The sequence below is a fragment of the Chelonoidis abingdonii genome, chromosome 3, assembly GCF_003597395.2.
Source record: "Chelonoidis abingdonii isolate Lonesome George chromosome 3, CheloAbing_2.0, whole genome shotgun sequence".
NCBI classification, from domain to species: Eukaryota; Metazoa; Chordata; order Testudines; family Testudinidae; genus Chelonoidis; species Chelonoidis abingdonii.
Window position 1 is genome coordinate 145,239,250 of NC_133771.1, and position 13,445 is coordinate 145,252,694.

Consider the following 13,445-nt stretch of genomic DNA (forward strand, 5'->3'; position numbering starts at 1 on the left):
TAAATTATTATCAAGTGCAGAATCTTAATTCTCAACAGATTGGTTCCTGTGTGTATTTACTGTTACATATGCTCACTTTCATAGCAACAATACATTTTTACTACTTTTACTCCTGTTTGCATTGCATTACCAATACAGCTATAAGAGAGTGAGCTAGATGCCCTTCTGGCTCATACATAAGAATTATTATCTACATTCTAATTGCTGAACCAAATTCTGTCTTTCCACCTATGCAACACCATTGAGAGGGCAACAGATGTAATTTCAGTGGCGAATATAAAGACATTGGGATTACGCTGGTGCCACATGGTTCTAGAATTGGCAGTTAGTAATATCCTTTTACTTATAAATTGTTCAGATTTGGTCTGGAATTTACTGAGACCATAAACATGGAACTCGCACAATGCTGTTTTAATAGTCACCTTTCAGGGTAGAACAGTACTCTTAGGGTGAGAGTCTGTGCTGAGCCTCTAACAGAGCAGTTCTGAACTCGCTACCCAAGCTTAATCCACCTTTGCACTCTCCTGACCCTGGGCTGCTCTGACCCCGCTATAAATTATTCAGGCCTGGGGGCATGAACAGCCTCCCGAGGCTTCTCTATGGGCACGCTGCTGCCCAGAATTTTTACTGTGCCGCATGCTGTGGATCTGACACCAACATACCACTTCAACTCCAGCCCTGCTCCTGGCACACCTGCTATGAATTGTCTTTGGGAGACAGCTATGACTGTCTTCTGCAATGCCTGCTTTGGGAGAATTCTCCACCAGCTGGATATAGGGCTTTTAGTGTACCTGTATGCCCCTCTGGTCCTTTTATGAATCATAAAGGAGCCAGAGTGGGGGAGAAAATCTCACCCTTAGACTTCTGTGGTATCACTGATTTGACCACGTTGTACACTATGTGCAGTGAGGGCAAGTTCTTGTTTCTATGGTAACCATAAGTTACATGGGTGAGAGAATGGAATTTCTGCCCAACATTTTGAAGAGCTAATACAAAGGCCCCAAAATGAACATTATCCAGATATGTGAAAATGCATATATCCAGCCACCAGCCCTGGTAGCGCCACCTTTCCGGGAGCTGCTGCCATTATTGATTTCACCTAAAGATGTGATTTATTTTTTCATCTGAACCAATCTTCATTTTTGTTTGTGTGAGAAGAGAAATTAATCTGATTTAGTTTGTAAATTTGTGCTAAAAATGTCCCCTTTTTAATGGCTGCATTAATTATCTGCAATGTGGAAGAGCGGCTGCCATGGAATAAAATGCTTTCTGGAGCATGGATGTAGCAGCCAAGCTAATATATTATATACACCACAGAAAATAATTTATAATTTCTTAGAAGCAACATGTTTTATGGTATACTGCCAGGGTTCTGGCACTGTGTTCAAGGGATTATATGGGTGTGAGAGAGAGCAGAGTTTGACTCTCAGTATGGATTAAGGATGCTGCTGGGTGAAATTAATTCCATATAAAAATTATGTTAGTTTGGGAAAAGCATAAATCTTGCTCCTCTATTTGTCATGCTTTTCTAAGCGAAAGCACCACAAACCAGGATGCTGACATTTCAAATGGCAAACACTTTTGTGTATGAACAAACTCAGAAATATGTATTAAGTAATGCTACCCTTTGTCATATGTTGCTTTGGGGAAGAACAAAATAGGAGCTGGTTTTTTTATACTCATTTTGACGTCCTGTATGAGGAGTCACCACAGAAAAGAATCAATGTGTGGAATGCATAAGGGGGTTGCAGTACTTTATGGTTCATGATTCAATATGTTGTGCCCCAGCTTTTCAGCTGTAGCATATCACCTAGACTACACCATGCCCAAAGCTAGTCATAGTATATTATGTCACAGCTGAAAAACATGTGAATCACGTCTATGATTTCACCAGGGCAGTACACTTTTGATACTATATGCCTCAAATTGCTACACAATCCAGTCACATTCTGAATAGATAATGTACATTGTATTGTGTTCTTTCATGATGCTTTGAAAATCTAGGTGAATAAGGGCCAGATCCTTCAGCTCTTGTTCACGAGTAGTACCAGAAAAGCCAATGGAACTACTCATTGGGAAAGGGTTGCAGGACTGAACTTTATCTTTGCAACAGAGTATTACCAAAGTCTTGACACACATTATCCTGTCCTAAATTAAGCTTACACCACATACAGAGCTACATTCCTCTCATTCCTTCCTCCAACTATTTTTTATATTTACTGTGTATCTTTAAATGCAGAATTACATTTTTATACTGGACTATTCAAATTTTTACTTTGCTATTGGGATAAAAGACTAATAAATGGAAATATGTCCTGAGACATAACCTGAGTTTGAAATCCAAGTATTGGATAACTTTTTATTTGTCTTCATCAGCATGCAAAACACTTAAAACAGATTTTAGTACACCTGATGTCTTCTTTCATTAAGATTTAATGTGCAGTGGTCACATTTATATATTTCCAATTTTGCCTTAGATAACTGTGTAAGGTAACCACATTATTTTGAATATTCCCTAAGTATCCCTAAACAAACTAGGGGGGAAGACTGGAAATAAAAGTTATCTAGGGCACCTGGCAACTTTTTAAGGGTGACCACTGTAAGACATTGGACTATTTACATTTCTTAAGGAATGTTATATTTGGAATAATTACTATTTATTACCAAACTGGTTACTACTTTATTTTTACCAACATCATAAAAAGGTAATCATGTCAAACCCTCCACATTAGTAGCAGAAATGGCTACCCGGTGAAATGCCCACACTACCTACCTAATCCATGTGGCTCCACTCAGGGCAAGTGTACTTTGTCTTAAACTTTATCACACTGGACATGCTGTTACAGTGTGTAAATGTTAGTGTTTCCAGAAGCCAATAGTTTTCTTAATTTCCAGTAACAGAAATATAACTACACTGCAATTACAGGGGACTGAGGCAACCTCATACACTTGCAGATATCTGTGTATCATCATTTATTATTTGTTAAGCTCAGTGGCGTACAATATAAAGTAAAAGACAAGGTCCCTGCTCCCAGTGAGTTTTCATATACTAAGTATCATTTCAAATATAAGTTAAAGCCAACTGTAAGCATATGGTTTTCTGACAAGGAAGCAACAATAAAATGAAGTCTCTAATATTTACATGATAATCGGCATATAGGAGAAATTATCAGGGTGCCTCGATTCAGTTAAAACAATATTCCAAGACACAAAGAGCCTTGTTTCTTTATAGCTATTGATTTCTCTACATAGGCTGCATACTGAAAAGGAAAGTCTAAATCTTTAATGCATCACTCTGTGTGTTCAGAATGATATCTTGGCATATATGGGCTGAGATAACATAACTTACTTCACTATCATAATTTTCTTCAGTATCACATTTCTTGTACTCAACTGAAGCCAGTTAGGATGGGGAAAAAAATCAAAAAGCACTGCTGATACTTTATGTTTAAATCCTTGTTTTTCTTCTCTAGGTCAACAATAAAAAAATTCAAATTAGATAAAAAAAAAAACAGACCTAGTTTCTAGTTTCTATATAACACACTTGAAAATTCTCTCAGATATTCTTTTAAATTGTCCTCTCTGCTTTGAATAACAAAGAGAATAATTTTCCATGTATCAGCTAAAGGTCAAACAAGCATACTTTAGTGCTTTTCTCTCAAGGTTTATTTAGGCATTACTTTTCTTTTCTCCCTGATGTTCTGTAATCTTATTATCAATTTATTCCTTTTCTCTGATATGCACTTAAATGAATGGCTGAGTTCCCACACAGGAGATTAGGTTTGCTGTATATTTCAACAAGAAAGCTTTATCTTGATAATGATTATTATCTACAATGCATACAGTAAATGCTTGCAAGACATTCCTTCTTCTCCCCCACCCCTTGTAATTGTTTAAGTGCCTACTAATTTTGTAAATAAAAACATTGAAATGAAATTTCCAAAGATTTTTTAAAAGTATTAAAAGGCATTGTTATTGTTTTGTAATAATTATTGCAGAGGTTTACATTTATGCACTTTATAGTCTACTTTGCTTTCTTTGATTAATTTAGAATACTTAATTTTTAAAGAGAATAAAAACTGACCAAAAAGTTTTTCACAATTATTTTTTTTCCAGTCTAACAACTACAGGAAAGAAGCATACTGGACATAATTGGACTAAACAAATTCAAAAATCAGGAAAAGAAAGTATATATGATTTTGGACTATTAGATATCAATATACATGAATATGAACATTCCTCTCTTTTGCCCTAAAAACTAAGGGAAAACATAGATTCATGTATTGTATATATGGTAAGTATACATTATTTATATTTGTATGTTTAAAAATTTCAGTGGTTACACTAATCCAAAATTATATTAAAAGATCACACCCCTATCCTTCTGTATTGAAAGCAGCAGCAGTCATTCTATATCAAATTTTAGTCAGTAGTATTCACCATTTTAAAAGATTTTATTTAAGCTGCACAACATATTCAGTGCCAAAGATATTTGTCACCAACTTGCTTTGTTGATCTCTTCCAGCAAAATATTGATAGTGCCACTGTATTCTAGTCACTTGCTGTTTGGTTTTAACACTAGTTCCTACTATTTTCACCATCAGCTTCTAAACATTCTTTTCAAAAGTAATAATCTAGATCTGGTGAAAACTGAACAGCTTCTTACCATTCTGATCCAATTTTTTCCCCTCTGAAGTCCAGCAGCAAGGAGCTGTTGCTGATGCACTGCTTACTAGAGACACCCGAGGCTTTGGAGGCAGAGAATGTTTTATGTGGTAAAAATGTATCACCACCGATTATATTTCAGTCCCTCAATTGCTAGCCTTGATGCTTTGGAAACCAGCCAATCCAAGCAATAAAAGGGAGGTTTGCAACAAGAAGTCTCAGAATTTTCACATGGCATGGTTCATAAACTATCTGTGCCTCTACTACATTGTTTTTATAGCTGCTAAATGATAATTAAATCTTGGGCTCCCTCTTTCTTCCTCCTCTCTTACAAAATGGGATTCATGTATTGTTCACAGATGGAACTTTAGCGCTAGCTAGAGCTAGGCATAGTGTACACATGCACTATGCCAGATTACACACACAGCTCTGCCAAGGTACCTGCATCCTGACTTGCAACACCCTGTTATTCCAAACATGGACATTTCCTCAGCCAAAACTCTTAACTGTGCCACAAAGCATGATGGTTTTTTGATCTAGACAAATGCCCACTTAAGACAAGCATGAGACCATCATCTTTTACTTATAGCATTAATTTCAGTATACATTTCTCTTAGTGATGAGGTCAGCTGCAGGAAGATAAAGCACCATAGAAACTTTAGGAAGCAATAAACTCTTGGTAAAAAGGAAAACATCACAATTTCCAAACAACTTTAGCCCCAAGTTCCCACTTCTCCCTGAGGAATACTATAAGGGGGAGAGCCCTGAACAGAGCTAAAAGGGGGCCATATCATAAGCATAATTCCTAATTCTGAACCTTAGAGTCCAAAATGTGGGTGCCTGCATGAAACCTCCAAGCTTAATTACCAGCTTGGATCTGATAGCACTGCCACCAGCCAAAAATTTCCAGTGTTTGGCTCACTCTGGTCTCCCCAAAACCTTCCCTGGGGGGACCCCAAGACTCAGATGCCCTGAGTCTTACCACAAAGGGAAATAACCCCCCTCCCCTTGTCTTCTCTTTACTTCCTCCCCAGGCTTCCCCTCCGTGCGTTATCCTGGAAGATTACTGTACTTAAACTCCTTGAATTACAAAACAGAGAGGGCAATTTACCTTCCCCCCTCCTTCTTTTTCCCCCTCCCAGTCGTTCCCTGAGAGAGACCGTAATCCTGGCACAGGGATTTCTATCCCCTAGAGCCTCACTTAGAAAAGAAAATCCAACAGGTTTTAAAAAGAAAAGCTTTATATAAAAAGAAAGAAAAGACATAAAAATGCTCTCTGTATCAAGATAACAATATACAGGGTCAATTGCTTAAAAGAAAAATATGAATAAACAGCCTTATTCAAAAAGAAATACAATTTAAACATCCCAGCAACTACACACATGTAAATACAAAAAAACAATAAAAGCCTATTGTTTTTCTACCTTTGTACTCACAACTTGGAAACTGAAGATTAGAAGCTTGAAGATAGAAAGATCCCTCTCATAGCCGAGAGACAGACAAAAGACACACACAAAGAGACACACACCCAAACATTCCCTCCCTGAGCTTTTAAAAATCCGGTTTCCTGATTGGTCCTCTGGTCAGGTGCTTGGTTCCCTTTGTTAACCCTTTACAGGTAAAAGAAACATTAACCCTTAGCTATCTGTTTATGACAGCCCTGAACAGAGCTAAAAGGGGGCAGTGCCATCTCCATGGAGTGTTTCTTCCTTGAAACCAACAGAAGCCTCAGGGAAACATCTGTGCAGGGTTGTGACTCTGTTGATCATTTAAGTGCCCAAATTTGCTTTAAATTTATTACCACACCCATTAGTTCGGGCAAGTTATCCAGTCCACCAAGGCTGCTTGCTGTATTCATTTGGCCAATGTGATATAATCAGATTCTGCAGAATCCAGACCTTAATTTTAAAAAAAAGTAAGTCTCTATACCTTATACTTGTGAGGAAATTTTCCTAAATGTGATCTAAGTGTAAAACTGGATAGTGCTGTCTGTCTGAGTGTACAGACAAACAGCCTGAAACAATGGCTCTGAGAACTCCTAATCCCCCCATAATCTCAGTGGTGTGCTGACTCTAAAGCCTACCAACACCACTTTAAAATGTCAGCATTACTATTTGATTACTCATCAGTTCAGCAGATGAGATGGAGCTACAGAGGGAACTGGCTGCAGCGATGGAACTGCAGATGAAAGAAGCAGCAAGAAGCACAAAGACACGGAAACAAAGTCAAAGTAAAGGAGACTGAGAAAGGAAGAGAAAATAGAGGGCAATGGTCCAAATTTGTGACTATATTTTTCCCATTGAGTGATGCTGAACATAACAATACAATTTTTAGCAACTAATAAATCATAATAATAACTAAAGGCCAGATTCTGCCTCCTTTACATTGAGCAGCACTTTACTTTGCAAGTAGTCCCACTGAGATCTCACCTAAGAGCCACATCCTGATACTTACTCATGCAATTCATACATCAAAATCAATGAGACTCCTCAAGGAGTATGGTACTACTCCATGTGAGTAAGAGTTCAGGAGTCTAGCCTTACATGTTTAAAGGGATGTTCTATTGTGAAAAGCTGCTGCATCCACAGAACCTCAAAAACTCTACCTGTTCTGTAAGAAAGGGAGTCGTTTTACAGGAAATCAGGATTAGATTCTGTCAGTCGTCCCTCATACTGAGAAGAATATTCATCTGCAAAGATTCCTATTTAAATCAATGGGACTATGTTCCAGCAGTAAGAGGCACTCAGATACTACAGCGATGAGCATGGTATAAGAACCTCTACAGAACAGACTACTTACGGAGTAAGGCTACTCAACAGGAACGAGAGGGGGTCCCTAAACATTTAGTTACTACATAAAGATTATACTTTGCCTTTGAGCAAATCTCCCACTAACGTATGTGAGCTGTGTGTTGTGAATTGAGGGTAGAATGCAGCCTTACATTTATATGCCAGCTCATGGACCATAATTAAACATGAAATTAGGCTCTCTGCACAGAAGGAGTTGATTCCACTAGTTTAAATCAAAACATAGAGAAGTCGTCAGGGGAATTGTAGTCATCTAAAAGACTCATGGAGATTTTTCCCCCCCAAAACCTTGCAGGGAGTTTATCCCTTCAATTAGTTAAATACAAAATTGATTACAAAATAAATGAAATCAAATTGAGAAAGATAACTCCCTCACATCTACCTGATGTGGCTGAAATTATAGCGGCATAGCAGCGCCACTCTAGTTAAGGCTGCGTCATGACTTCTGTTTAAAGGTCGACCTTAATAAGTCTGCTAAAATTGACATGCTCAATCAGATTCCTTTGAAATTTGATGTGGCTCAGGAAGGTGCATGATAGGGTTAGTCATCCAAATTTGGGGCCATTTGATTTAGGGGTTGTGGAGAAATAAGCCCTTAAAATAGTTAGTTTTCAAAAAAAGTTTCTAGGGGGAAACCCTCCCCTCCCATCTAAGGGCTGGAGATCAAACTATTGATGTGATGTGGGTCAAAATGACTGAGTTTTACCCAGGTAGTGCATGGCCCCACTAAATCATTGAGGCGCCAAACTGAGAAGAGTATTTAAGAAAATGTACTTCTTTTTTTCTTTTCTTTTCTTTCTTTTTTTTTTTTTTTTTTTTTTTTTTTTTTTTTTTTTTTTTTTTTTTTTTTTTTTTTTTTTTTTTTTTTTTTACAGGGCACATGCACTAGTACAGAAAAATGTCTAGAGGGTTTCCATTCTCACCATTTTTTATGCTTTAAAGATAAACTCTTCTATGTGCTCTAAAATTTGAACAATTACTTGGACTGCTTGAAATATGGTGTGCTTCATGGGGGACCCCTTAAAAGACCCAAGGATCCCTCAAAACACCACTTTCCTTCTGTTGCCTTTTAGTGTTAAATTGAGAGGTACTAATGACCGGATGAATCACAGATGTCATTGATATGGATTGCTGAGAACTCACCCTTCAGTTTACATAGTTTAGGATAAAGTAATCACAAATTCCCACCTAAAACAAAAGGAGTTTTGGCCTGAGTAGCCAGAGGTTGCTACAATTTCAGAGTTGTGGGTGGAAATTTTATTTTGGCAGGAATGTAATCAAAGTCTTTAGGGAAGAAATTAGACATGTGAGTGTTTCCTGGGCAGGGAAGGATATTAGGGGGAGGAGCAGTGGGTTTGAGGCTACAGCGAGGGGTGGGAGTTATGGGGAGGGTAGAGAGGTTGGAGACTCAGGTGAGGGAGGCATGGGAGTTAGGGAGAGTGGAGGGTTTCTGTCAATCCCACATTCTCCCCTCTCATGCAGATCTAGGAGGCTCTTGCCCCCCCACCCCCGAGGAAGATCTGAGTTCCCTTCCTCATATGAGCCCCTTTTGCCGCTCCGTGTGTGTGGCAGGATCTGGGGGGTCCACAGCCATCTACAGGGGCTGGACCCCCCACCCTCCCTCACACACACCCTTCCTCATGTGAGCTGGGTTGTGGGAAGGGAGGAGGGAGTACTTGTGCTCTACAGAGGGTTTGAAGACCTCTCCCTGCTGTGAGCCAGGATCTGGGAAAATCCTGCCCCTTTGGGTGAGCATATTTCATGCATATCACAGGTTTAGATGGGGTCACCAACTGAGAAGAATGGAGCAGTTCACGTCTCATCACTGTTGCTTCAGACTGTATTCATGTTCAAGGGGGTTCTCATTCAGCTGAGAACTTGGCATTGACAAAAATGGACCACTTCTACTCCTGAGGGCATTCTGTGCCTAAAAATTCTCCACCAAAAATGAAAAATTCTGTGCACAATATATTAAAATTCTGCAAGTTTTATTTCTCAATAAATAAATGCAAAGGCTCCAGCATAACAGTGAGGAGCACAGGCCATGGGCTGTACGAAGGTGGGAGATCACCCTTCATCCTCCCCACCTCCCACCCCCCCAGGACACAGAGTCAATGGTGAGGCTGCACCCAACCCTTACACAGCACAAGGCCTGGTCCTGCCCCAGAAACACTAGGGGACCCAGGCCCTGTCCCTCTGTGCAGGCACACCAAGGGTGGATGGTCAGACTCAGCCAGGCAGGATCCAAATGTGGAGGGGCTCAGTATGGGGAATCCAGGGGTGGAGTGAGAGGATTCTGTGTGGGACAATCTGGGTGTAGGCAGCGCATTGGGGGGATCTGGGTTGCACAGAGGCTTGTTAGGGGTGGGGGTTCCAGGTACAGGGGCAATGGGACTCTGCAGATGAAAGTGGTTGGGGTTCAGCGGAGGGGTCTCGGTGTAAGGGTCTTAGCAAGGATGTCTGGGAGCTGGGGGTATGGGTCTTGGTGAGGTGGGATTCTGGATGTAGCTCGTTGTGGGTCAGTGGCATGGTTCAGCTCATCAGGGTGGGGGCTTGAGTGCAGGGAGCTCAGTGGAGGTGGTATAGGTGTAGAGGTGGCAGTTCTGAGGCAAGGGGTCTGGATGCAGGGGGCTCCAGATGCAAGGGTTGAGGTTCAATGGGGTGGGGTTTGGGTAGGGAGGGCTAGGGTGTTTTGACTACGAGAGGTCCAGCTGCATGGGGGTGGGTGGATGGGGGAGCAGGTCCCCCTAGAGTGATCCCTCCTCTCCTCCACTGAGGAGCTATGGGGGCAGGAAGTAGGGGAGGATGCTGAGCTTCCTGCAGCTGGGGGAGGTTTCTGGGGGTGAGTCTGACACAGCCCCAGCCACTCCTTCTAGAGGAAAAGGAAGTCCTGTCCTCTCCTGCCTCCAGCCCAGCTGGGACTAGCCACTCACTCCGGCTCAGGGTAGGGGCCACTGGCTGGGGCGTCCCCAGCTCTGTGGTGATTTACCCTTTCCTCTGGCTGCTCCAAATGCCTGAAATAATGTACCTGCACAGCTAGAGAGTGGTTCGTGACTGCTCTTGCAGCTTCCCTGTCAGAAAGTCATTTTTCTGCAGGGAAGGTAAGAAATCTGCAGGGGACATGAATTCTGTGCACATGCAGTGGTGCAGAATTTTCTGAGAAGTATACTTCACACCTTTTAGAGCCTGCTATGCTGCATCTGGATGTGAAGAGAATCCCATCATCCTTCCCAAAAGGACAACATTTCTAGGTGTTCTCTGAGACCTGCACACTGCCATGGATTTTCTTGAAAATTGCTACGCCTACCTGAAGTGTTGAGTAGGTTTAGTGAGCCAAATTTAAGGTAATTTGAGCCAGAGGTTCCAGAGTTATAAGCCCTGAAAAAAATATACATTTTTCAAAAAGTTTCTAGGTGAGTTTTTTCCTTTTGCACAGAATTAGACAGAAAACTATTGACGTGATACAGATCAAAATAAATCAGTCAAATGTTATGCAAAACAGTGCATGGCACCCACTTAAGTCTTTTGGGGTCCCAAATTGTGAATGGTCTGAAGAAAATGTTCATTTCTTTGCTTGCGTAGATATACAGTCTGGAAAGATTATAATGCACATATGCCAATTAAGAAAACAATCATGAAAGGGTTTCAATGTAACCAATTTATACTTGCCTGGGTAGTTTGAGGGAATGTTCCTATGCCATTGCCTCTGGTGAACAACCCACTACTGACGTTTCAAGTCTGAATCTTTGTACACTGTGCAATAAAGAAGTTTGAGTTTTGCTCAACTCAGCACTCTGCAGGAGGAATGACATACCATTAGCCAATCTTAACACTATGTTAAATACTTCAGTGGCAAAAAATGCATTAAGTTCTACCTCACTGAGCTCTGCAGCTTGGACAGAGCTTTTGTTCATCAGCTGCATAACTCAGTTAGAAGCCCCAGAGTCTTCTCTGCCGGGGCTGGTAGCACAACTAGACCCCACCCACACGAACTTATACATAGGCAGAATTTCCCCAGCACTATGTGCACAGAGATCCTTAAATATCCGAGGCATCTCCAAATATCACAGCCAGCTGACAGCTCCAAAATGGAGACAGGATGAAACTCCTCCCTTCGGTGCAGGTGGTGTCTATGCTGAAACACTACAGTAGTGTGGCTGTGCTGCTGTAGCATTTCAAGTGTAAACAAGCCTTGAGAGAGAAACCACTCTACTCCCACTTCTGCTCCAGCCAGATGAGGCTGAGGAACGGTCAGGTCAGTGCAGAGCTCCTCTACGTGAATACAGAACCTGCATGCCTCTTATTGCTTCATACAAGGGCAGGATCTGGCCCTTCAAATTTCATTATTTTAAAACGTTCAAACTATCTAATATTTTATGTAAGTACTTTTCCATGAAAACATAATTCAATGTAAGTCTGTAAGTAAGTCAAACACAAAGAGCCTGGTCCTGCAGATAAAGAAATAAATAGGCAGATTACCACTGAAATCAGTGGGAGCAGGACTGGGAACAAAAAATACCTAGATGTAATCAACGTATTACTACCCCTTCTAGGATGCCTTGTTTCATTGCAAAGAAAAATGGATAGCAGAATTGTTCTTCCTCCAGTAACTATTATTCCTAAAGGCTGTCAGTTTATCTATATTCAGAACAGCAAAGTAAGAGATAAAAACCCATATCATCTAGCACAACTTTTTTGCATTCTCTCCCACCCTGCTTTCTTTCAGGTTGTTTTGCCAGATTAAAAAAACGAAACAAAAACAAATTAAAGCTATTTTTCACCACTAGAGGGGGTTATATCATTGCAAGGGCCCAACTCTTAACTTTAGCAGCGCTGTAAATATAAAACGTGGCAGTATATGATTAGCTGTAACAAATACTTGAAATAAGTTTATTAAGCCAAAGTAAAGCACAGGAAAGAAACACAAAAGGTGCTATTCTCTGCGTGTTTTCCAAAGCAGTATTTGGTATAATAACCTGTTTTTTGTTTGATAAAATCTTATTAAAAACATATAAAGCATTTAATATTGTGGGAAGGCACCTCCTTCTCCTGACTGGGCTCAGCATTTCCTCCTCTGGCAGTGGGGGACTGAAGTAAATCAATCCCACTAGAGAATTTTTATCCTAACTCAGGTTTTATTTTTCACTATTTCACAAGGTGGGCCTTAGGATAGGCACCAGGAGCACTCTTCAACCAAACCAAACAAACAAATAAATTACCATAACACTAAAAGGGAATACCGTTCCCTGTCTCCTCTCTGGGGTGTTGCCTTGTTATGGTGGCTCTGGGGTGCCAGTCCTTCCACAAACAGCCAGTTGGCTTGGTTGTTTCCCCTGTAGGAAGGAGGACAGTATTCTATCCAGGCAAAATCTTTTCTCCCTGCTGCCACTAGCTCTGCTACAGTTTGTCTCTCTTCCCTTTCTCACCAGAAGGGTGCAGGGAGGGGAAGAGAGGGTTTAAAGGTCACAAGCAATGCTTAATTGCACTTAGGTGGCTCTAGTTGACCTAATGTAACCTCTTTTCAGCTTATGGGGAAAAGGGTCTTTTTACCATTCTAGGGCTGATATGCCTGACCTTAACAGGACCACTCTCGTACAGTGGTCCGGTCTGGCTTGTCACAACATGTACAAATACAGCAAAAAGGAAAATGGCAATTTTTATTTTCAATTTTTTTACAAGCAGCTATTAATATGAAATTCTTTGGTCCTCCACCTAATAACATCAGCCTTGTGGAACTAATTCAGTTTTGTCTTCATGTCCAGTATATATGGCATAATTGCACAGGACTACCATAGTCATTTACCATACTATATTAATAGCCACATTCATTGCAGTGTTGCTGAAAGCTACTGTTCAAATGTTTAATATTGGTTAGGATAACAAGTAGCTTAATGAACTAATCACTGGTTCAGCACCACTGAGAATATAGCTCAAGTTCATTAATGATTTAATCATCCAGTGATTTAGACGTGT

At 40.6% G+C, this 13,445-nt stretch overlaps 1 protein-coding gene across 1 annotated transcript in view; it reads right to left on the reverse strand.

Moving 5' to 3' along the window:
- Positions 1–4,837, reverse strand: part of PLD5 (phospholipase D family member 5) — a 247,274-nt gene extending 242,437 nt beyond the window's left edge. Inside the window, exon 1 of the mRNA XM_032803236.2 lies at positions 4,667–4,837. Within this exon, the coding sequence (XP_032659127.1) occupies positions 4,667–4,669 (3 nt within the window). The 5' untranslated portion in view covers positions 4,670–4,837. The remainder of the gene's footprint in view (positions 1–4,666) is intronic.
- Positions 4,838–13,445: the final 8,608 nt, after the last annotated feature.